We start from the raw sequence: 26,771 nt of genomic DNA, 5'->3' as shown, positions 1-26,771 counted from the left end.
ATGGGCGCGCCATCTTGCGGAGTTCTGCTCTTAAATACATGTGTGCGGTTCTTCAACGCTTTATCACCTGAAGCCTTCGAATCACGCCATTTGATACAGTGTTTGGCTATTGCTTATCGTTCGGTTTTGCTCTTTTAGTATTCACTCTAGACTGATCTTGTATGATTACGACTTTGCAGTGTTCTAGATTCTGTTTCTGGGTCGCTGTTCACTATGTGAACTTAGTCGCTACCGACTTTTCGGAATGCGAGTTGTTCCAACTGTCAGCGCGTCACTACCTTCCGAGTGATAATAAACTTTTAGTACCGTTGCCGGGTAGCATAGTAAAGTGGCGACGAGCCTTTACTGGTACTAAAGAGATAATATACTAAATCACACACGATTTTCTTGTGCTCAGCATTTCGTTCATATGTGAAGATAAATGGAATCAGTTTTTCAGCTAGATAGATGGGAAAACTAGAAGAATATAACAGAAAGGCAGAAATATAATCAGGTCCTGACATCAGTAAGTAGAGAAGTAGTAGTAATAGTAGTAGTAATAGTAGTTTTATCAATCCGCGTATCCCTTGTACATGGCTAATGGCATTTCATGGTATTACAGTTTAATAAGGAGAAAAACAAATCATACTTCATACATACAGGCGTTTAGATACATATAAAGTTTGAAGGGGTGGGTACCGGTAGTCTCCCGTGATACTGTAGTAGGAACCATTCCAGAATTTGCCTGACGCAATTCAGGGAACAGGGAAACTGAATGAAGATAGCCGGATTGAGAATGGAGCCTCCATCCTTCCGAATACAAGATCAGTCTGTTAAAAGCTGCGCAGTGTCATTCCTTTTAACCCTGGTGTACAACATTTTTACGAAACGAAATTATTTAATACGGTAACGTAAAAAGCACTTTCATTCATCGCACACACTATACGTGCATTACTTAATTATTTACATCCACCCACACTATCGATTGACATAAAGACCATAGCGACGATTCTTGTTTTCCATTTTGTGCACCGCAACTCCACATTAGCCACCCTGAAAAATTGGGCAACACCCTTCATAATGAGTGATATACTGAGCTCAGGAAGAGGATAAGATATTAGTATTATACATTTTAGAGTTGTGGAGTAAGGTTTTCCGCGAAATAAAACATTGTAGTGCGAAACTGTTGTGTGAACTAAGATATTTTTATTGTTTCCATCATCATTATTTAATTGTGCTACATTTTTAGCCAAACCCGTACTGTACAGAATGTACTGCCTAACAGGCACCCTTTAACTCCCTGTTCAAAAAGGCTAATTCAGTAACCTCTTTTTCTTTTTGGGCAATTTAATGTGCAATTTTACTCTTCGGTAGAAAATATTGTTTTGAGTCTTATGCTTATTATTTTTGAAGAATGTTAGTGGAATTCCTATGGCATCACTTTGTTGTGAGTGTGTCTGTCTGTCTGTCTCTCTGTCCATCTGTTAAAAACGTGTTTTCTCAGGAACAGATTCATATATGAAGCTGAACTTTAAGTCACATACTAAGACCTATGATCTCTTGGGGGTGTAAAAAAATAAAGTTTCTAAATAAATGCAGTCAGAAGATACGACCATTTTTGTGTACATGATTTTATACTGGCAAATTCGCTCATTACAACCTATAGGGTACTTCCCTTTGACCCAGAATCATGAAATTTGGCAGAAAGCAAGGCTTTGCAGTACACGTAAAGGGGGGAAAACGGAAATTGTTAATTTGTAATTATATCGCACGATATAAATAGTTCTTTTCTCATTTGTTACCCGAGCTCAAAAGTAAAATCAAAACATTCTCGAAAGTCTTGCAGTTTCCGGGACCAATCTCTTACCATTAAATCAGGGGAAGGGGTTTCCCGCCATTACAATGTGTTCCTTTTCGACTAGAGTGAGAGAGAGACTGGTTCTAGATCGTTATATGTGGTTCTACCTGCGCTTTGAATGGATGATCCTTTTTCGTACTCGTAATTGTCCAAGAGGAGGAGACAGCGGTGACTGCACGTCACAGGCTACACGCGCATTTTCCCGAGACGTGGGGTTTCCTCGGAGAGAGAAATAACAGAGCACACTGCTGAACAGATAAACATCCATGGTCGGCCGCGGTGAAGCGCAAACTGCGAAACAAGGTATTGGCGATATTGCAGCAACACGGCCTCTACCGACGTTTCTATGAAACCAAACACGTTGGAGCGATATATGAATGAAATATAACTAGACGTACAAGTTTTATTCAGTGTTGAAATGTGTTAATTATTCGTGCTTCATACAATAGAAGACAGGTAAAGAACGGCAAATCTACGTTTATAACTTTTCTAGATTTACAAAAGCTTGTGAGAATTTCGACTGGAATAGACACTTAGAAAATTTAAAGTAGTAGGAATAAAATACAGAGAGCGAAATGTTATTTACAGCTGTTACAGGAACCAGAGCGTAGTAATAAGAGTAGGAGAACATGAAAATTAAGCAATGATTCAGAAAGAAGTGTGGCAGGGTTGTCATCCATGCCTGATGTTATTCAGTCTGTACTCTGAGTAAGCAGTAAATGAAAGCACGAAGAAATTCTGATAGGAAATTAGAATTCAGAAAGAAGAAGAAGAGAAAAAAACAAACTTTGAGGTTTTCCAATGATATTTTACACTGATCAGCCAGAACATTATGGTCGCACACATTTGACACGAATAACGGCGGCGAGGTGTCGTGGCATGGAAGCACTAAGGCCTTGGTAGGTCGTTGGAGGGAGTTTGCACCCCATCTGCATACACACACGTCACCTAATTCCCGTAACTTCCGGGGAGGGAGATGATGAGCCCTGACCTCACGCTCAGTGTACGATCGGGTTCAAATCTGGTGAGTTGGGGGGGGGGGGGGCAGCGCAATAAATGGAACACACCACTGTGTTCCTCGAACCACGCCATTACACTCCTGGCCTTGTGAAATGGCTCATTATCTTGTTGCAAAATGCCACAGCCGCCAGGAAACATAGTCATGAAGGGCTGTACGTGTTCTGCAATCAGTGTACGATACTCCTTGGCCATCATGGTGCCTTGCACAAGCTCCACTGGACCCATGGATGCCCACGTTAATGTGCCTCTGAGCATCTACATCTACATCTACATCTACATCTACATCTACATTTATACTCCGCAAGCCACCCAACGGTGTGTGGCGGAGGGCACTTTACGTGCCACTGTCATTATCTCCCTTTCCTGTTCCAGTCGCGTATGGTTCGCGGGAAGAACGACTGTCTGAAAGCCTCTGTGCGCGCTCTAATCTCTCTAATTTTACATTCCTGATCTCCTCGGGAGGTATAAGTAGGGGGAAGCAATATATTCGATACCTCATCCAGAAACGCACCCTCTCGAAACCTGGCGAGCAAGCTACACCGCGATGCAGAGCGCCTCTTTTGCAGAGTCTGCCACTTGAGTTTGTTAAACATCTCCGTAACGCTATCACGGTTACCAAATAACCCCGTGACGAAACGCGCCGCTCTTCTTTGAATCTTCTGTATCTCCTCCGTCAACCCGATCTGGTACGGATCCCACACTGATGAGCAATACTCAAGTATAGGTCGAACGAGTGTTTTGTAAGCCACCTCCTTTGTTGATGGACTACATTTTCTAAGGACTCTCCCAATGAATCTCAACCTGGTACCCGCCTTACCAACTATTAATTTTATATGATCATTCCACTTCAAATCGTTCCGCACGCATACTCCCAGATATTTTACAGAAGTAACTGCTACCAGTGTTTGTTCCGCTATCATATAATCATACAATAAAGGATCCTTCTTTCTATGTATTCGCAATACATTACATTTGTCTATGTTAAGGGTCAGTTGCCACTCCCTGCACCAAGTGCCTATCCGCTGCAGATCTTCCTGCATTTCGCTACAATTTTCTAATGCTGCAACTTCTCTGTATACTACAGCATCATCCGCGAAAAGCCGCATGGAACTTCCGACACTATCTACTAGGTCATTTATATATATTGTGAAAAGCAATGGTCCCATAACACTTCCCTGTGGCATACCAGAGGTTACTTTAACGTCTGTAGACGTCTCTCCGTTGATAACAACATGCTGTGTTCTGTTTGCTACAAACTCTTCAATCCAGCCACACAGCTGGTCTGATATTCCGTAGGCTCTTACTTTGTTTATCAGGCGACAGTGCGGAACTGTATCGAACGCCTTCCGGAAGTCAAGAAAAATAGCATCTACCTGGGAGCCTGTATCTAATATTTTCTGGGTCTCATGAACAAATAAAGCGAGTTGGGTCTCACACGATCGCTGTTTCCGGAATCCATGTTGATTCCTACATAGTAGATTCTGGGTTTCCTAAAACGACATGATATTCGAGCAAAAAACATGTTCTAAAATTCTACAACAGATCGACGTCAGAGATATAGGTCTATAGTTTTGCGCATCTGCTCGACGACCCTTCTTGAAGACTGGGACACCGCCAGTTTGTCTCTGTCCCACAGTGCAGGTGTCAAAAACTATTGTCCTTCAAGATGACGGATTCGCGCCCTCCCACAGGCATGATGAAGAAGGTATCGGGATTCATCAGATCATGCAGCGCTCTGCCACTGCGCCACCGTCCGGTGTCGATGGTCACGTGCCCATTTCAGTCTTAGTTACCGATCTCGTGGTGTTAAGATCGGGATATGCATGGGTCGTCGGCTGCAGAGGTCCATCATTAGGAGTGTTTGGTGCACTGTGTGTTCAGACACACTTGTACTCTGCCCAGCATTAAAGTCCGACGGTAGTTGCGCACAGTTCTCCACCTGTCCTGTTTTACAATTTTTCCCGGCCTACGACGTTCGACATTCGTAGTGAGGGTTGTCGTCCCACTACGTCTGGACGTGGTTTCGCCACGTGTTGAAGACGCTCAGCAAAGCACTCCTCGAGGACCCGACAAGTCGTGCAGTTTCCGAAATGCTCGTGCTGAGCCTCCAGCCCACCATAATCTGCTCTCGATCAGACTCAGATAGATCGCGGGCCTTCCCCATTCTACACACACACAACAGGCTTATACGCACCTTGCGTGTGTCTGACTAGCAGTCATTCCTCGCCAGGTGGCGCTGTTATCGCCTGGACTGGTTTATGTCGATAGTAGGTCGGTGATCACTATGTTCTGGCTGGCCAGTGTATTTATGTTAAGAGACAGCAAAGGATTTGGAAGAGCGGTTTAATGGAAAGGATGTCTTAAAAAGGTTTTACGATGAATATCAACAAAAATAAAACAAGGGTAACGGAAAAAAGTGAAACAAGGGTAACCGAGCGCAGTCAAATTAAATCAAATGATTTTGAAAGTACAGTAGAGCGTCGATAATTCGAAGTAATTGGGGGACATGGGTGTTCGGAAAATTGGTTTGTTCGGATAATTGAACTGTACATGTTTATTTGCCAAAAAGAAGTACTGTAGAGTAAATTTATTCATATAAACAGGCATCTCTTTTAGTATTACAAAGTAACATACAAAGGCAACTTCAGTAGGAATATATAGTAATAATCTCGTACTTGCCCCTCATAGAAAGGACAACACGTTTACGTTTAAGCATTTTGTATCAAGTTCACTTCTTCACGCAGCATCACACAAGTGGTCGTAACAGAGAACTGAATGTGAATGTTTTCACCGTGAGAAGCTCTTCTTGGGGGCGCGTAACCCTTCAAACTGCGCGGAGGTTCAAATGGTTCAAATGGCTCTGAGCACTATGGGACTCAACTGCTGAGGTCATCAGTCCCCTAGAACTTAGAACTAGTTAAACCTAACTAACCTAAGGACATCACAAACATCCATGCCCGAGGCAGGATTCGAACCTGCGACCGTAGCGGTCTTGCGGTTCCAGACTGCAGCGCCTTTAACCGCACGGCCACTTCGGCCGGCCTGCGCGGAGGTGGTGCAGCTGTTGCTGTGAACAGCTTTGATACTGCCGCTACTTCTACTGCCAGTGCCAAGCCGACAGAAGTGTGCTGATTGTTGAAACACAGCGACTGGCGGCTTGGCCGGTCAGCAGCGCCTTGTGAAGGCCCCATTAGAAGCAATGTTCCGCCAGCGGTGGCCCAGTGCGGCGACTACTGTGTGAAGCTTGGTTTGGGAGTGAGGGGGATGATGGACGGTAGGGTGGGAGAGTAACAGGTGCGAGCGAGTACACAGTTCGGTTAAGCGGTCGTTCCGTTGACCGACGTTCGGATAAACGACGCTAAACTGTATTTGGAAACGATACGCGAAAAGTAGTAAATGAGTTATGCTATTTAGGTAGCAAAGCAACCAACGTTGACCAACATGGAGAGAATATAACATTCAGACGGGATATAGCACAAAAAACATTTCTGATAGAAGAAGAATTTGTTGCGACATAAATTTAAATGTTGGGAAATATTTACTGAAGGTGTTTGTGTAGAGTGTAGCCTTATGCGTGAATGGAACGTGTACAGTAAGCAGTTCAGACGAGATGGGAACAGAAGGATTTGAATTTTGGTGCTACAGAAGAATGCTGAGTATTGGACGCGTAGATCGTGTAGCTAACAAGAAGGTACTGAATTAGATTGGGGTAAAAGAGGAATTAATGGCTCAACTTGGCTAAACGGAGGTATCGGTTGATAGGACACGACCAGAGGCATGGAGAAACTATCAATCTGGTAATCGAGGCAGTGCTCGAGTTAAAAATTATAGGGGAAAGCCAATGCTTGAATGTAGTAAGCAGGATCAAGAGGATGTAGGATGCAGTACCTATGCGCAGAAGAGGCTTGCACAGCATGGAATAGCGTGGAGAGCTGCATCAAACCAGTCTTTGGACTCCAGACCATAACAGTAGCTGTGAATGCGAGTAATCAGGCAAAGAGATTCCACATCACCAAAACTGAAAAAGCTAAGATATATATGTGTGTGTGTGTGTGTGTGTGTGTGTGTGTGTGTGTGTGTGTATGTTCCACGTCTCCACTTAAACCGCTGGACCGATTTCAACCAAACTTCATATCTTAATGTCAGACGACAATCGCTGTCGGGTAAGAACTACCTATCATAGGGGTGGGGGTGATGAAGAAGCGTAGCCCGTGACACGTGAATTCTCAGACTCTATTCATCCAGTATTTGAGAATGTGAACATTTAGTGGCTCGCAAGGAACTTTACACAGAACCTCAAACCTTTATGAAATTTTTTCTCGCTGAAAACCTATTCAAAATAATGAAAGGAAAAATGTTTATCGCTTAATGCTTTTCCGCTGTTCGTACAGCAAAAGTACTGCATGAGGCACCACGTTATAATTTATTACTTATTTACCACTAAATGTATTCGCGAGTCATTTTAGAGACAATATGCACATATAACCACTCCATGTAAGCGCAAAATTACATCATTCTACATCACATCATACGGGAGACTTGGCGTCATAAACAACGCGACGCGTGGAAAACTGCCGCATCATGCATGACGTTTGAATTACTTATTTACTACTAACTCAATTTGCAGTAAGTACCCACATATGTCACAGAATTTACCGACAAAATTATATCATTGTGTGATACATAGATCAGGAGCTATGACGTCATAAGCATTAACCCGACGAGAAAGACACCCCGTGGAGCGTACGTCACAGCACAGACACTGTAGGTCTTACGAATGCCAGCAGCCGTCTCCGGCGGGGAGTGAGTAACTACGCTGAAGAGCCAGAGAAACTGGTACACCTGCCTACTATCGTGTAGGGCTCCCGCTAGCACGCAGAAGTGCCACAACACGACGTGGCATGGACTCGACTAACTTCTCAAGCGGTACTGGAGAGCATTGACACCATGAATCTTGAAGGGCTCCCCATAAATCCGTAAGAGTACGAGGGAGTGGAGATCTCTTCTGAAAAGCACGCTGCAAGACATCCCAGTTTTGCTCAATAATGTTCATCTCTGGGGAGTTTGGGGGCCAGTGGAAGTGTTTAAACTCAGAAGAATGTTCCTGGAGCCACTCTGTAGCAATTCTGCACGTGTGGGGTGTCGCGTTGTCCTGCCAAGTCCGTCGGAATGCACAATGGACATGAATGGATGCAGGTGATCAGACAGGATGCTTACGTACGTGTCATCTGTCAGAGTCGTATCTGGACGTATCAGGGGTCCCATATCACTCCAATTGCAGGCGCACTACATCATTACAGAGCCTCCTCCAGGTTGAACGGTCCCTTGCTGACAAGCAGGGTCCATGGATTCATGAGGTACCCGTACACGTCCATCCGCTCGATACAATTTGAAACGAGACTCGTCCGACCAGGCAACATGGTTCCAGTCATCAAATTCCAACGTCGGTGTTAATGGGCCCAGGTGAGGCTGAAAGCTCTGTGTCGTGCAATCATCAAGGGTACACGAGTGCGCCTTCGGCTCCGATAGCCCATATAGATGATGTTTCGTTGAATGGTTCGCACTCTGACACTTGTTGATGGTCCTGCACTGAAATCTGTAGCAATTTTCGGAAAGGTTCCACTTCTGTCACGCTGAACGATTCTCTTCAGTCGCAGCTGGGGATAACCTGCCATTGTAGCAGCAGTAAGCGATCTAACAACTGCGCCAGGTACTTGTTGTCATATATAGGCGTTGCCGACCGCAGCGCCATATTGTGCCTGTCTGTATTTGAATACGCAAGCCTATACCAGTTCCTGTAGAGCTTCAATGTACTTCAGAGGCGTTTAATAATTCTTGATTACTCGTTTAAATGCACGCAAGCTCTCGATAGCTCACAGCAAATTTAAGACCTTTAGTGTGTACGTTTTCAATTTTATATTGATTTCCCATGGGCCCTGCACCAAGCTGAATGTTCGTGAAGTGTGGCGGACAAGCCGACTAGTGTAATGTCACAAGTTTGTTGCTGGGCCCGTATTCCTCGTGGGCCCCGCATTAAAAACAAAGCCAGATGCTGTGATTACGGTCGTAGGTGCACGACTATAAGTAAATACGTGGGCAACGCCGAGTTTCTCCAGTAGTGTTTAATGATGGAAGATGTCTAGAGAGCCTTCGGTTTGCTGATGACGGTGCACCATTTGCTGCTAGTGCAGAAAAATGCATAAAAGAATGGAATAACGTAGTGGAGCACGTTTGAAAATAGGCGTAAAAGTTTATTATAATAAGAGTAAAATAAAGTATATGAAAAAGAAAATAAAAGTTGACCATGACGTCACAGACGTAATTGTGGACTTCTCGCAATTAGGACAGTTGAAGACAATGACTAGACGGACAGTAAAGAAGTAAATAGAATAGTAAACGAAGCCTGGAGTGCATTTGATTGACGAAACAGAACTGAAAAAATGTGGTAAATCCGAAGTCTACAAATATAAGTTGAAAGGTTTCCATATGGCATTATACTCCTATTTTGTATAAGAATTCGTCGCAGTAATACAGGACTTTTTTCCGTAATGTGTTATTTATTTGTATACTCTCTCTTTTGTGTTTTAATTTTCTAATCAGTGTTCTGTAAACCACGCAGTGGCTCGTTCCTTGACGAAGTAGCTGTCGCTCGCATGGTCCAATGAAACCTCGCGCATAAATAAATAAAAAATAGATCTCGTAGGCCATCTATGTTACACGCTCTGTAAGTGAACATGATGTGCATTAATCACGTTTGATGAAAATTAATGTTTGCAGTGACAGCATTAAAAAAATTAACGAGACATCAGCAGAAACACAAGAAACACAACAAAACTGCACAATTGTAGCCCTTTGGTGTAGATCGACGGTTAAGTAAAAGTGTCAGACTACAAATCTAAATCTGGCTTCAGTGTCTTTGTACGGCTTATCGCTTCTTTTATCTTTGGCAATCATGTGTATATTTGAAAAATCCACTGGGCGAGGTGGTTAGCACACTGGACTCGAGTTCGGGAGGGCGGTGGTTCAAATCCACCTCCGGCCGTCTTGGTTTAGGTTTTCCGTGACTTCCATAAAATCGCTGCAGGCAAATGCCGGGATGGTTCCACTGAAAGGGCGCTGCTGATTTCCTTTCTCATCCTTGAAACAGCCGAACTCCGTCTGTTCAAATGGCTCTGAGCACTATGTGACTTAACTGTTGAGGTCATCAGTGCCCTAGAACTTAGAACTACGTAAACCTAACTAACCTAAGGACACCACATACATCCATGCCCGAGGCAGGATTCGAACCTGCTACCGTAGCAGCAGCGCGGTTCCGGACTCAAACGCCTAGAACCGGCCACACCGGCCGGCGAACTCCGTCTGCAATGACCTCGATGCCGACGGATATTAAGCCCTACATCTACATCTACATTTACCTGACAACTCTGCAACTCACAATTAAGTGCCTGGTAGAGGATTCATCATTTTCAAGTTATTTGTCTACTGTTCCAGTCTCGAACAGCACAAGCTAAAAACGAACACTTGTGTCTTTCTGTGCGAGCTCTGATTTCCCTTACCTCATTACAATGATCACTTCGCCCTATGTAGGTGGACGCCAAAATACATTTTCGAATTCGGAGGAGAAAATTGGTGACTGAAATTTCTATAAAAGTTCCTGCTGCAACGAAATACGTCTTTATTTTAATGATTGTCACCCCAACTCATTTATCATATCCGTAACAAAAAAAAATTGTTCAAATGGCTCTGAGCACTATGGGACTTAACATCTATGGTCATCAGTCCCCTAGAACTTAGAACTACTTAAACCGAGGCAGGATTCGAACAGAGGGAAAGTGCTCTGCCAACTGAGCTATCCAAGCACGACTCACGCCCCGTCCTCACAGCTTTACTTCTGCCAGTACCCCGCCTCCTACGTTCCAAACTTTACAGAAGCTCTCCTGCGAACCCTGCAGAACTAGCACTCCTTAAAGAAAGGATATTGCTGCAGAGTGAAAATCTCATTCTGGAAACATCCCCCAGGCTGTGGCTAAGCCATGTCTGCGCAATATCCTTTCTTTCAGGAGTGCTAGTTCTGCAGGGTTCGCAGGAGAATTTCTGTGAAGTGCGGAAGGTAGGAGGCGAGGTACTGGCAGAAGTAAAGCTGTGAGGACGGGGCGTGAGTCGTGCTTGGGTAGCTCAGATGGCGCCGGCAGGGTAGCTCAGCGTGTTCGGTCATAGGGTTAGCTGTCCTCCGTAATAAAAAAAAAAAACTGAGTGAACGGATCAACGAACTACCTGAACGGATGTCATGAGACGTCCGCGCCGAATATATACAACGAACAAAATAGAGCAAAATGAGATCAACAAAGATCCTTTCTTTCAGGAGTGCTAGTTGCCGGCACGGTAGTTCAAAAATGGCTCTGAGCACTATGGGACTTAACATCTATGGTCATCAGTCCCCTAGAACTTAGAACTACTTAAACCTAACTAACCTAAGGACAGCACACAACACCCAGCCATCACGAGGCAGAGAAAATCCCCGACCCCGCCGGGAATCGAACCCGGGAACCCGGGCGTGGGAAGCGAGAACGCTACCGCACGACCACGAGATGCGGGCCATCCGTAACACCCCTTTCCTTATTTCGCTATAGTACAAAACAAGCTGCCCTCCTTTGAACTTTTTCGATGTCTTCCGTCAATCCATCTGATGCGTATCCCACACCGTGCAACAGTACTTCAGAAGAGGACGAATAAGCGTAGCTTAGGCAGTCTCTTTTTGTAGACCCGTTACGTCTTCTAAATATTCTGACTATAATATGCAGCCTTTGATTCATCTTGTCCATAAATTATCAATGGTATTGCTCCAATTTATGTTTTTGTATTTAGTTGAACTGACAGATTTCAGATTTGAGTGATTTATCGTGTAACCGAAATTTAACAAATGTTTCTTTTAGTAGTCACGTAGATGGTCTTGCGATTTTCATAATTATAGCCAATGGCCACATTTCGCAACATACAGATATCTTGTCTAAATCATTTTGAAATTGGTTTCGATCTTCTAATGTCCACTAGACGGTAAATAATCTAATCTGCAAACAATCTAAGACGGCTGCTCAGATTGTCTCCTAAATCACTTATATACTTCGGTTAGGAACAGCAGAGGTTTCGTAACAATTCCTTGAAGGACACCAAACATCAGCCATGTGTTACTCGATGACTCTCCCTTAATTACTATGAGCTGTGGTGCTTCCGACAGGTAATCACGAATCCTGTCGCACAACTGCGACGATACTCCATAGCCACCGAATTTGATTGGAAAGTGTGTTATAGGCCCTTTGCTGTTCCTTGTTTGTATAAACGATTTGGGAGACAATCTGCGTATGAGCAGCCGTCTTAGATTGTTTGCAGATGACACTGTCGTTTATCGACTAGTAAAGTCATCAGAAGGTTAAAATCAATTGCAAAACGAATTAGAAAAGATATCTGTATAGTGCGAAAATTGGCAATTGACCCTAAATAACTAGAAGTGTGAGGTCATCCACATGAGTGCTAAAAGGAATCCGTTAAACTTCGATTTTACGATATATCTGTCAAATCTAAAAGCCGTATATTCAACTAAATACCTTGGTATTACAATTAAGAATAGCTTAAATTGGAGTGAACACATAGAAAATCTTATAGGGAAGGCTAACCAAAGACTGCGTTTTATTGGCAGGACACTTAGAAAATGTAACAGATCTACTAAGGAGACCGCCTACACTACACTTATCTGTCCTGTTTTAGAATACTGCTGCGCAGTGTGGGATCCTTACCATATCGGATTGACGGAGTACATCTAAAAAGCTCAAATAAGGGCAGCACGTTTTGTATTATCGCGAAATAGGGGAGAGAGTGTCACTGAAATGATACAGGATATGGGATGGACATCATTAACATCAAGAAAGGCGTTTTTCGTTGCGGAGTTATCCTCTCACGAAATTCCAATCATCAAATTTCTCCACCTTATCCAAAAATATTTTTTTGACGCTGACCTACTGAGGGAGAAACGATCACTAAAATAAAATAAGGGAAATCAGAGCTCTCACGAAAAGATAGTGTTCGTTCTTTTTGCGCGCTATACGAGGTTGGAATAATAGAGAATTGTGAAAGTAGTTCTATGAACCCTCTTCATGGCCTTTAAATGTGATTTGCAGAGTATCCATGTAGATGTAGATGTACAAGTGTGCTTGTGAGGGACGGTGTCAAAAGCCTTCTGGAAACCTGGAAGTACGGTATCAAATTGAGATCCATTGTCGCCGATCCTTGTGACCGAGCGGTTCTAGGCGCTTCGTTCTGGAAACGCGCGACCGCTACGGTCGCAGATTCGAATCTTGCCTCGGACATGGATGTGTGAAAAAATTCCTAACTGGTTGAATAGGAGCCTACAATGTACCTTTGGGTGGACACCACATAATATTCTCATTCCTCTCTTCTGTGCAACCACCGCTTCTTATCATAAGACATTAATGAGTGTAAAATATAAAATACGTTAATATGTTGAATGGTTTTCTTTCCAAACAACTAAATAAGCAAGAGAAAAAAAAACAGGAACTTAAAAAGTACGAGAAACCCAGTGAAACGTTTCATCAACATGAATATTCACAAAATAAGGAGCAATTCGTGGCGAGCCGTATCAATCCAGTCAGAAAACTCATGACTCGTAAAAAAAGGGGAAATAGACCCGTAGACGCATCACTCTTAACAAGCTGTTCGAGGAGGAATAGTAGATATTGTATTTTACGCGGTGGTAGTATAGACTAATTCGTATTAAACATTCCATATAACATGTGTCCAATTTTTATTGGTCACAGAGATACAGCTGGTTACAGAGATAAGTTTTCATTTTGGGTGCTGGCTATGTTTTTTTATCGATTGTCATTCTCATTACGAAATTTACGGCGTGAACTTCCAACTGCGGTTGTGAGTGTTATTTATTCTCAAATATCACTATTTCTGCCTTGTATATGCATGCCGACCATACTTACAAACGGTGAGCATGTCAATATATTATTTGTGTACAGGTTTTGTAACGGGAACGTTGCTACTGGCTGTAGGGAATGCGGTAGATGATTTCCTAATCGCACAGTATCAGCTTCAAGAGTGTTTCTCGTGTCTACACTAAACTATGTAACTCGTGCAGTGCCTAGGAGCCGTATTTCACCTGAACGTGTAAATGAACGGTGTGTGGATGAAGTAGGAGACATCATTTATTCGGTACAACGTAGCCCTCCAACAAGCACGCTCACATTTTCTACACTTATCGGTGATTCACGTATAAGAATGAGGCGGACATTACGTACGTACGGTCTCTGTGCTTATCATTTAGAGCGGATTCAACACCTCTGACAAGAAGATGAATGTAGACTGTTGGAATGTTGTCGTTGGCTAATTGGAGGTCGCCGTGTGATCCCGTTAATGCCGTTTGCTGAAGAATCCACTTTCATTCGTGAACGGTATCAACGCACACGTAACTCACATTAGTGGTCTGACGAATGTGAAGACATAATTTCAAGAATGCTTCTCTGGAAATGTATGGCGTCGTATGAAAGATAATCAGTTTACTGGGTTTTTCATGTTCCCACGTTGTTACAGGGGCCCTTTTATCTAGGCTTCTTGAAAACGAGCTTCATGCATTATTGGCAGAGGTTCCTATTGCTACAAAGATGTTCTTGACGCAGCCCCTGCACAATCTAGTCGTCGTGTGCCACATCATCTAAACCTAACATTGCTGGCCGTAATGGCCGTGCTGTTCTAGGCGCTACAGTCTGGAACCGAGCGACCGCTACGGTCGCAGGTTCGAATCCTGCCTCGGGCATGGATGTGCGTGATGTCCTTAGGTTAGTTAGGTTTAATTAGTTCTAAGTTATAGGCGACTGATGACCTCAGAAGTTAAGTCGCATAGTAATCAGAGCCATTTTAAACCTAACATTTCCCGGAAGATGGATCGGCAGAAATGGTCACGTTTCTTGGCCACCGAGGACGCTGTACCTTACCTGTTCAGACTTTGCCTGCAGGAATAGTTGGTGAGCGAAGTCAAAACAGAAAGAGCAAACACAATAGGCGAAGTGATCGTTCGGAATATGAACAGTGCTTACCTCACAAAAAATTACACTAAGAAGACCTGAGATGAGCTAAACGTGGTGTCGACATAAATATTCGAAAGTGCATTCATGTCGGAGATAGAATTTATGAAAATTTACTTTGAACATAAAGATTAACGCACTCTGGGTGTGCGTGTTCAGGTTACATTCTAACAAATGTGTCTCTGTAATCAATAAGAATTTGATACATGTGATGTGGAATGTTTCATCTGAATTAGTCTACACTACCACCTAATAAAATCTGTATTACTAAATGGATAACACAGGCTCATTAAGTACCTTCCCAGTTGCAGGCTGCCTATCTAACGGCTTCTAGGGATAATAAAAATTTCATTTTCAATATATAATGTAATTTTTGACAGAATTTTAAAGTTTAAGATGCTGTTGTAATCTATTCATTACATGGTGTAGTCTGATGTTAAATGTTTAATACAGTAAGTCAAGCAGTGCAGTTAGATAATGCGTACACAGGGTGTTCGGGAATCCTAATCATGATCTTCTAGAACTTGTAGAGGGGAGTAAGTACAGAATATTTTGAATAGGAATACATGTCTGGAAACGTACCGATCTGTTCTACGACGGTTTCAGTTCAGAAGCGTAACTCATACACTTCTGCTTGAAGAAACGAATTGGGCGTGACACGGTATAATTATTAGGTAGGAATTAGAAAGGAAACATAACGAAACACCTATTGATCACTTAAGGATATAGGGTACTTATAAATGGTGGAAAAGTCGAAATTTTTTATGACTTCATTAAATTCTATAGTCTTTCCTGATTGATATACATTACAGGGTTTCAAATGAAAAACGACCTATTTATACCACATTTTAAATTTACGGTCATGTATGCCACCACGCCCCCTTTGTTTCGGTTACAGAAACCAGTATTATTTCGAAGAGAACTGTGAACTTTCTGTTTCCAGTGGTTATACGTATGATACATTGCATATGTTGGTAACAGTGCAGGTTTCTTGTGTCTGTAAATGATTATCTTTGCTAGTATTTACTTTTGTTCCGCTGAAGCAGTTTGTTCAGGTGTTACTGAATGTTTGTTGCCCAAGTGCTACATATGTTTGTCGAAGTACATATCCTTCAGTGTACAATAAATACGAACTACGCCACGCATCAAGACATTCAATAAAAGGAAATCCATGGTAACCAGTTCACAAACAAAGCAAGCCACGCTGTTGAAAGTATCGTATGTATCTGTTGTTCAGGGAAGAAACTCCCACAACGCACGCCTCCTGGTGATTCAAAGTTTTGTGTTAACAATGACGCTGTTTGTAGTGAATTTGTTGTTGTTGATGTGGGTATCTTATCTTCTTTGAGAAAAGAAGTGGCGAAATGTAAACAGTGTGATGGTGTAGGCTGTCTGCAAATTACCGGAAATAACTTAACAACGAAGTAGCAAGAAGAGTTTACCGTCAAAATTAGTTGTTCTGTGTAGATCCTGCAATAAATCTACCTCGAAAATGACTTTGAACATTGTGCGTAATTCATATGATGTGAATTTGAAGGAAAAGGAAAAAAGGCTGCTCAACCATTTTGTGGTTTGATGGACCTTCTTCCTCCTCCCAGTAGGTTCAGCAAGTACATAAAAATACTTTTAGGTGCCTTGACGGTTGTGTCTGAAGCATCTGTGAAACGTGCAGTAGAAGAAACTGTAAATATTAGTGGAACCAGGGACATTGCTGTTGCACTTGATGGGACGTTTCAACGTCGAGGACATAGTTCCTTGAATGGTGTTGTAAGTGCTACTTCCCTGGAGAATGGAAAAGTTGTTGATGTTGAGTGCTTATCTCAGTACTGGAACACCTGCCATGGTAACACTGAAGGACATATTGAACATCAGTGTTCTAAGAATTATGATGGTTAGAGTGGAGGTATGGAGTGTGATGGAGCTCTAAAAATATTTCAGAGGTCGGTGCCCGTTTATACCGTTAGATATATGAAGTACCTAGGCGATGGGGACTCTAAAGCTTTCAATAAAATTAATGAGTTTAGTGGTTATGGTGATACCTTGGTAACAAACCTTGAGTGTTGTGGACATGTGCAAAAGTGGACCACCCTGTTCAGGGACTTCGCCCTAAAGGAGCAGATTCTTGGCGTGGTTACAAAAAAGCAAAAGAAAGTGGTCAAATATACCATCATAAGCATTCACTTCCTGGGCCTGTTATGAATGAAATAAAACCAATTATTAGACAGAATGAGATTTTCACTCTGCAGCGGAGTGTGCGCTGATATGAAAATTCCTGGCAGATTAAAATTATTAGACACCTAAGTGACCCTGTTTTGCTTAGTAAATGTCTTCAGGGAGTACTCAGAATACTTATGGGAAGGATTACCCAGGATTAAATACATTAAAAGTTGGTGTACTAGATGCAGTCATATTTTTAAATGATGGAGTGATAGGATGGTTGGAAGTCCTGAGAAATTTAGGCATAAAATATGGCTTTAATATGGAAGATCAATTGGTTGTGTGTGACAGGCAATGGGTGCATGAAGCTGAAAGATTCGCTCTTCAAGTTACCAAAGAAGCAAGAAGTGCTAAAAGGTATGCCAAGAGGAAGCTTGAAGATGAAGAAATGCTGCAGGATGAAGACTATGCTTCAGGAATATTCTGAGGCACAGTTTAATTGGACTCATATCGTCATTCGTAATTTCCCGCAAGTTGTATTTTTCAGAATTCAGGAACAAATATTTCCTAAAGTTTATAAAGCATTGCTCTAATTTTTTCTGTAGCTTGCAAAAGTCCATACGTATGTGGTAGACCTAAGATTTATTGCAGAATCAACTAAATTATATAAAAAATAACATTTTTACTAGGAAAAAATTATAAAAATTAAAATTTGAGATGTGATAATTTTTATCCTTGTAATGTACATAACAGGTGGAATTAAATAGGTCTATTACCTAAGCCATCATGCAAGCATATCTGGTAAAAATTTGGTCTCCTTCAAATTTATAACATTGGATTAAATGGTACCTCAATTTGAGGAAGCATTCTGGAAACAAATTGTACCAATTTCTTTGTAATTTTTAATGACCGTAAGCAGGTTCAAAAATATTCAAAATACTTCTAATGTGTCTAGAAAGTGTGCTTCATTACCTAATATCAACAAAAAATCTGTAAAACATGTACATTATTAACAGTACCTGAAAGAAATAGGTGTTGGTTTTTACATAATATTGAGTCTGAAAAGTACCCTGTATTCTTAAGGATGTTTTTTTGTATTAACACCTGAACATTATATGTTTACCTTATTCCAAAACAAAAAGAACCAAGCATACTGTACGCACAGAACACAATGTTCCAGTGTTAGTACAAACAAACGTTAAGTGATGAAATGATGCTTCGTTATGTTTTTTTTTTTTTTTTTTTTTTCGAACTGTTACCTAATATAAGGGCTATTCGGCCGCGAAATGGAAACTACTGTGAAAACCCATGAAGCTTTGCACAGATGTATTGAGTAATATCTCTAGCACGCCCGTCGATCACGCCACGGCGTTCTTTTCAGCTCCGAGCGCACAGTGAACACGGCTAGAAAATAGTGTGAGAGCCTGGTGCGAAATTTCACCTGAAGCTGTGCAGCCTTCATATCATAAGAGTTATGCGTTTCCTTCTTCAAGAGAGTTTTCAGCCACATTTCGCAGGGACAGTGAAGATGCTCCTGCAGAGTTTTCGATAGGAAGTATCTGATCATCCACAATACAGCCCGTAATGGCTCCCTCTGAGTTTCATCGCTGCTCACATGAACCTATGGCTATGAAGACATCTTGACACAGACAGCGAACTGTAGACCAGCGTAGAGAATTGGTGGAAAGCACTGGCGCCTGCCTTCTAAGACGAGGGTACTGGAATGTTAGTACAGCGTTGCGACGAATGTCGAAGTCGGACCGGCGACTATGTAGCTGGAATTTGTAGCTAACTGTTGCAAATAAAACATTTTTTATTTTCACAGTTTCTATTTTACGGCCGCTCAGAAATTACTTTCCGGATACCCCTTGTAACTGTAATGCGTCACGCCTAATTCAATACCTCAAGCGGAAGTTGATGATTCAGAATCTCAATTGAAATCGTCACAGAAGGGAAACGTTGCATTTCCGGACGTGGCTGCGCGGGTGTAGCCGTGCGGTCTAAGGCGCTGCAGTCATGGACTGTACGGCTGGTCCCGACGGAGGTTCGAGTCCTCCCTCGGGCATTGGTGTGTGTGTTTGTCCTTAGGATAATTTAGGTTAAGTAGTGTGTAAGCTTAGGGACTGATGAGCGTAGCAGTTACGTCCCATAAGATTTCACACACATTTTTTCCGGACGTGGATTCCTATTCAAAACATTATCTACTCACTCCCACGTACAAGTTCTAGATATTTGTGCTGAGAATACCCAACCCCCTGTATGTGTTGAGGTACCGTAGCTCACGGCGCCCAAATTACACAGATTATATTCATTCACTATCTGAGGATGTGAACGACTTCCAGGAAACTTTACGCCTGATTTCAAACCTTTACGAAATTTTTCCCCACTGACAACCTGCCCGCAAAATGATGAAAAGAAAATAGTTTATCAAGTAAATTTTCACTGTTCATCAGTACAATGAGAGCATCAGGCATTACGTTTTTATTTATTACTTCTTCACTATCAGCTTTATTCGCAGTACATTTTGCTGACTGTATCCTCGTATACCACTGAATATACCTGCAAAATTACATCATTGTAGGACACATAGTTCAGGACACTGAGATCCGTGAAAAACCCAACTTTTGCTTAAAACGAAGCACAGACTGTACTCATCCGACGTGTAATAACCGGCGCACGTAACGACTTCCAACAAATTTTAAACATAATTTTGAGCCATTTCTAATTTTTTTTTCACTTACATGCTTAATGACAAATACTGAACACATTAACATAACCAGACTTTTGGAGCTGTTTTACACATGGGAGTTCGATTCTTTACATAATCTTGGATTGGGCGATTTAGTGTTATTTACTAACACTTATAAATCACCGTGCGTGTCGCAGTGCTTCACAAGCTCAACCCATGAATGGTATGGGATGAAATCTTAATATGTTGCGACGAAAAGCGTTCTATAGCGACTCGACGAGGTTAAACATAATTTCAAACCCTTTCTAAACATTTTCTCGCTTACTTGCTTAAGGGGGGGAGGACATCAAACGGGACGACTTGGAGCAGGAGAGACACCACAGGAGATTTTTATTTCCACTGTCTATACTTTTAAAAATAAATTCATAAAACTTTGACAGAATGACCAGAAAGGATTCAGGATTTACAGTTACAGTTGTGGAAGTTCAAAAATAGAAGAAAATAATTTACTTTTTTGACATTTGTATTTCACCTTTTTTTCACTTACCATTGGCTGCATTTGTTGCTATAGGTACACTTTCCTTCATAAGTAAGGGAGATTCTTCAATGAATTTTGCACAGCGTACAAACCATACTTACAGGTGTATGAGACTCTAGAATTTTCCAAATCTATTACAAACTGCGCTAAAAATTGAGATAATTAACTATAAAATTTGAGTTTTTTCTAAACATGAAGTTTAAAATATAACAGCACATTCATTTTTTCATAAATTAAATAATTTCTAGAGGTTCATACCACTGTAAGTACGGTTTGTATGCTGTGCAAGATTCATCGAAGAATCTCTCTTACTTATGAAGGAACGTGTACCTATAGCAACAAATGCAGCCAATAGAAGTGAAAAAATGATGAACTTTCACATGTAAAAAAATAAAAATATTTTGTTATATTTTTGAACTTCCACTGCTATGATTGTGAATCCTGAATCCTTCCTGGTCATGCTGACAAAATATTATGAATTTATTCGTAAAAGTATAGACAGTGGAAATTAAAATGTCCTGTGGTGTCTCTCCTGCTCCAAGACGGCCCGTTTGACGTTCTACCCCCCGTAACGTCAAATGCATAACACATTAACTCGCTTGTAAAGTATTCAGACGTCTGGAGTTGTTTTATAGAAGAGAGTTCGATTGTTTAAAGATTCAGGGAGATGAGGGTTTAGTGACATTTACTAACCCTTCTAAACGTTCGCCCCTATAGTTGAATGGTCAGCGTGACGGATTGCCTTTGTACGGGCCCGGGTCCGATTCACGGCTGAGTCGGGGATTTTCTCCGCTCAGCGACTGGGTGTTGTGCTGCCTTCATCATCATTTCATCCTCATCCGGAGCGCAGGTCACCCAATGTGGCGTCGAATGTAATAAGTCCTGCACGAATGTAGCCGGATCTGCCCCGTAAGGGGCCTCCCTGCTAATGACGCCAAACGCTCATTTCCTTTTCATCCATCTAAACCACCATGAATGTAGCAGTGCTCCACGTGCTCAATCCATGAATGGTATGAGATGAAAGCTTAACATGTCGCTGAGAAAGAATCCCTGCATTGAGCACCGTACAGCGATTCGACGAGGGTTTATACACAAGCAGTTGCTGCAGTGGCAGAACGCTAGGTGAGTGGAAGACTTACCCACGATACGAGGTGGACGATGTCGGCGCGACGGCAGATGCCAACAGCAGCGGCGGCAGCAGCAGCAGCAGCAGAGGTAGCCACGGCTGTGGGGCGACCATGGTGGCGTCCACCGGACAGGCACACGCCGCCCACATGCGCTGCCTTTATACGCGCCCTTATCACCGCTACTAGCGCCCTCTCCAGAGGGGACCGCGAAACGCGGAAACGTGGTACAGTACGTCGCCCTGCCATTCTCATCACGGGAATGATCATCAGTCATCACCATTCTCATCACGGGAATGATCATCAGTCATCACCTTGACAACAACATCCGAGCAATTTTCTTAACCCTTCGTTTCTACTGTCAACTAATTTAACATTATTGGTGTTGTGGGATTTGAGTGGCGCCATGTTACACTTTTTATTCGAAAATAAAGGAAAAATATTTTAAGATTCTAAACGTGGTTGTGGTTCAACAACTGCTCATGCGAGATCTTCAAAGGAGTTGAAATAACAGACCAACAAATGCAAAATACACTTTTATCAAACCTTGACCATGGTTTCGACAGTTTTAGAAATGTCTTCTTCAGAAGGTCTTGCACCTATCCACAAATATTACGACACTGTGTGTGGAACAGAGGTGTTATCTTGTCACTCGCTCTATACGTAGCATTGTATTGTATTGTATTGTATGTTAACCGAGGACCTAGAAACGACGGAGCAGCTCCGTCCCCGCCGCAGCCGCAGTGGTTCAAAAACGGTTCAAATGGCTCTGAGCACTATGGGACTTAACTGCTGAGGTCATCAGTCCCCTAGAACTTAGAACTACTTAAACCTAACTAACCTAAGGACATCACACACATCCATGCCCTAGGCAGGATTCAAACCTGCGACCGTAGCGGTCGTGCGGTTCCAGACTGTAGCGCCTAGAAACGCTCGGCCACCCCGGCCGGCGCCGCAGTGGTCCACAACCCCACGACGACTATCGCAGTCCACTTCACCCCTCCGCCGCCCCACACCGAACCCAGGGTTATTGTGCGATTCGGCCCCCGGTGGACGCCCAGGGAACGTCTCACACCAGTCGAGTGTAGCCCCTATGTTTGCGTGGTAGAGTAATGGTGGTGTACGCGTACGCGCAGATCTTGTTTGCGCAGCAGTCGCCGACATAGTGTAACTGAAGCGGAATAAGGGGAAACATCCCGCATTCGCCGCGGCAGATGGAAAACCGCCTAAAAACCATCCACAGACTGGTCGGTTCACCGGACCTCGACACTAATCCGCCGGGCGGATTCGTGCCGGGGACCAGGCGCTCCTTCCCGCCCGGAAATACGTAGCATACTTAACGCTCTGTATGATCCGGTGCCACGTTTTATATTTAAATAACATCTACCGTATATACAAATATTTCAAGTGGCACACTACGTGTTGTTGGGTCCATTGTCATATGTGTGACATTTAAAAAAAAGTTTAAGGTGAAGCCCTACAGTAGAGAGCTAACACTTTAAATTATGCATTTGAAATAGTGGTTAAATGGATGTACTAGACAGAGTCAACGACTCCCACATCGGATGTAGATTATGTGATTCCACGTGAGTGTGCTTCACTAAAATTATTTGTAAACATTTCTTTTAATTTTGCTTATTGTAATGATACCGTCTCTGTTCCACACATAATGCCGTAACATTTGTTAACAAGTGCAATAACGTCTAAAGAAGACAGTCTAAACCAAGGTTTAATAATCCTGTGTAATCCTGTGTTTTGAAACTGGTTGGCTGTTATTTCCAATCCATTGAGAACAATGATTTTTGTCCAACTATTGGTGAAACCATTGTTAGTAAAGTTAAAAGTCTCTTATGGTGTCCACTACTGCTAGAACACTACTGTTCTAGCAGTAGATCCTGAGGAAGATCCCAGCAGAGGGGTCGAAACGTCGATCATTTTAGTAGAAATATGTCGCGGCCTAATAACCCAGAAGATTTTAACTTCTGTGACAACGGCCACGAAAGCCTGCAGAATTACATTGTTAGTAAACTTTAGCAGTTTGCGTCAACCACAAAAGTTTGGATTTCTTAAAGTTCTGAATGGTTTTGTAACTCTCAACCATAATGCTTATAATGTTGTAAACAAGGGAAATAATAACAATACTTATATTGCCCTATTTCTAGTTGTGATGTGCACTTTGTTTACAAGTAATAACTGGAACAACCGATGTTCATTCAGTGTCTTCTTCATTACTGAAACTCCTTTCACACATTGGAACAATATACTGTAAGCTCAAAAATATAATGCATTTACGGCGCTGATATTTAGTTTTTCTATCTTTGGGTCTAGGACATATCGGGCGCCTGCTTTGTGATGGTGGTTATTTAGGGGCAGTTTCGTCGGGGCACAGAAAAATTAAAATATAAATTTGAAGATTAAAGGAAAAATTTAGTGAAAATTCCTTACACAATGGAAATTTCCTGCATAACCATTTTGTGACGGTTGAAAATCTCTTTCTGAACAACTGAGTTACAAATAATCAACTGATAGACTACGTATAACACAATTTATATTACAGTTTCAGTTTGTGAAAACAGAGGGAGTCCATTACTCTGGTGGGTTCGATAAACCCAAGCGACGAAAAACGCGTCTCTATTCCTCCCCAAATGAAGCTAAACTGGCATTAACTATAAAAACGGCGTCTACAAATTGTAAAAGTAAGCTACCGAAATGTTCAAGCACAAATTATCTGCCAGCTCGTGACAACACTGAGAAATACATCGACTGTGGTGCATGAAACCACGGAAAAGTAACGAAATGTTAAATGTACTCTGTCAATCACAATATTCCTAATGATAACACACTTGTGAACTATTAGGTCAACAACTTCCTATGATCTCTAAATACAGTTGCGTTTCGGCTCTTCAGTAAATTACGAATTCACAGTTGTGACACTAGTTATAATTAGAAGCATTTTAATTCAATCTAATGGAAAATTTTCCATATAAAAAGGGCGTAGCCTTCTAATATACATCGGGGTGTTTCGTCATATTTAGATATAGAAATGATCTACTAAAATGGGGAGACAACTAAGATAATGAAGTGTTAATAGTACGGTGCAATATAATTTTTTTGCAAGATGTTTGCCTAGAATAAGATTCACCCCTTGTAGGTCTGAGCTGTGATGTAGAGTTACTGAGTAAGGAAGATGCAGATAGAAACTAATAAAGTATCAGCCAGTTGCGGTATTGCTTGGCCAAAAGTGAAAATTAAATAAAACTTTCAAAAACATTAACTTTACATAAGAAACAATGGTGATAACATTAATACGTGCTATACAAACACGGATAAGAAATTCAAATGATAAAATAAAGAAAGAAGCTAAGATAATCCAATATTAACAATACACTGCAACAGAGATGCATACTCATGATGGTGCCCTAGAACAAGAGCCACTTCAGAGATGCCTGTGCTGTGATGTAGACAAAAATTAGCAAACATAATTCGTGAAACTATAACAAATACGAAATGTAAAATGAAACTCATAAGGAAGTATTTCAATCATTTGAAATGAAGACTGGTATTAGACGAGGGGACGGTTCACCTTTACTGTTTAACTGTGTGTTAGAAAAAATGCAATGATCTTGAATTTGGAGCAAAAAATTCACAACATTGAAGCAGTAATGTTCTGGGACGGAAATCAAATGGAATCATAGTATACGGCAAGGTTTTTGCAATACTTTCAGAAAATATGACAGAAGCAGTTACTCACATAAATCTTCTGAAGAAAATGGTGAATAGAACTCGTCTCAGAATTTCGGCTAAAATAATCAGATTCATGATAAATACTAAAAGCTTAACGTTGAACTATAAACTGGGCGGAGCAGATATGCTTGAGAGACGGATTATTAGAAAAATGATGAGTCCAATAGAACTACAGATCGTTTGAAAACAAGAAATAACGAGGAGATCTACGAAAATGTATAGAAAATCTCACAGGTACTGACAAAACGAAGATTAATCTTCTTTGGACACCTTTACCGAATGAATGAGACCAAGCTAAAGAAACAAATATTTCTGAATTTTTGGAAAAAGTAATTGACAATAGCATGTGTTACAGAAATACGAAAATAACTATAAAGAAAAAACATCAAAGAAACAGAAATAGCATAAATAAAACTTTTTAAATATGAAACACTAAATTTAGAAGGCTTCATGGGAAGACGATGAAGGAGTACAGGAAAAAATCGTGGAGAAAAGAAAAGAAAAGAAATAAGGGGAGTTCTCGCAGTTATATGATCCCAGTTGGTCAATACCAAAATGAAAAAAAGGAAAAATTACACAATGATAATTATGAAACAAAATATTTCATGAAAAGGAACTTTTTAATATTAATAATATTGAAGAGAAACTGCGTTTTGACACTGTTGACGCATAGACAAGTCACAGAAAGACAAAGTGCCGTAAGATACTAAAATAATCCAAGAATAATTGATGCAAAAAAGCGACCTTTGAAAGGTGTTACTGCGAAATAGATCTGTCATTTTTAATGATTCTTGGAGCGAAGATTATAAATTAGATATAAAAATTGTCGCTGAACTACTGGTATAGCGAAAGCTCTTTAGAGAGAAATATATTATTTCAGTTGCAAACCTGCTGTATTCAGAATTGCAGATGGCGTTTTTGTTGGCGTATACCTTGCTAACTATTTGTAGATATTTGGAAGCATCTTCGGGTAATTAATGCAAGTGAAAGTCTTATACTCATTTAACGTTACATACCGGTACTACTCCGCCTAGAAATAAAGGACACAAATGAAATAAGATGAACTTGGTAATATGAAAGTTTTCATCTAATCATATATCTCAGAAGTAGATAATAAATCAACAAAGCACCTGCTACGAGGAGAAAAGGACAATGATGCGGTTTTAGCATTAGATAGACTTAATAACAGATGAAATGTATGCCGACTGCATAGCTTCGGGTATTCTAATCAGTGGAAGAAATCACTTTGCACTCTGCACGTCGGCAGTGTAAGCAAGCTTACTGCTACGAATATTTTGTTGACACAAGTGTTAAAACTGGCACGTGTTGTGCTGAGTTTGACAACAGCTGTGCGTCTTGAAAGAGCACAGAGACCGAGTCTTGGTCGGATGGCAGTAGATCAGCTTTTTGTGGCTTTTGCTAATGGAATCAACATACTTTTTGGTAAATAGTTCTGATACTCGGAAGAAAAGCAGAAAGTCTCTGGAAGATTGTTACCAACTTTGCGCTGATTATTTAAGCAGAATGCTTCGCTAGTTACATGTGTCTACCGACAACAAGT

At 41.5% G+C, this 26,771-nt stretch overlaps 1 protein-coding gene across 1 annotated transcript in view; it reads right to left on the bottom strand.

Moving 5' to 3' along the window:
* The window catches only part of LOC126188707 (carboxypeptidase B-like), a 162,492-nt gene extending 140,910 nt beyond the window's left edge, over positions 1–21,582 (bottom strand). Inside the window, exon 1 of the mRNA XM_049930315.1 lies at positions 21,482–21,582. Coding sequence (XP_049786272.1) covers positions 21,482–21,582 — 101 coding nt within the window. The remainder of the gene's footprint in view (positions 1–21,481) is intronic.
* Between the last annotated feature and the right edge of the window lie 5,189 nt (positions 21,583–26,771).

This window comes from Schistocerca cancellata, chromosome 5 (genome assembly GCF_023864275.1).
Source record: "Schistocerca cancellata isolate TAMUIC-IGC-003103 chromosome 5, iqSchCanc2.1, whole genome shotgun sequence".
NCBI lineage: Eukaryota > Metazoa > Arthropoda > Insecta > Orthoptera > Acrididae > Schistocerca > Schistocerca cancellata.
This window is presented reverse-complemented; position numbering and strand designations above follow the sequence as displayed.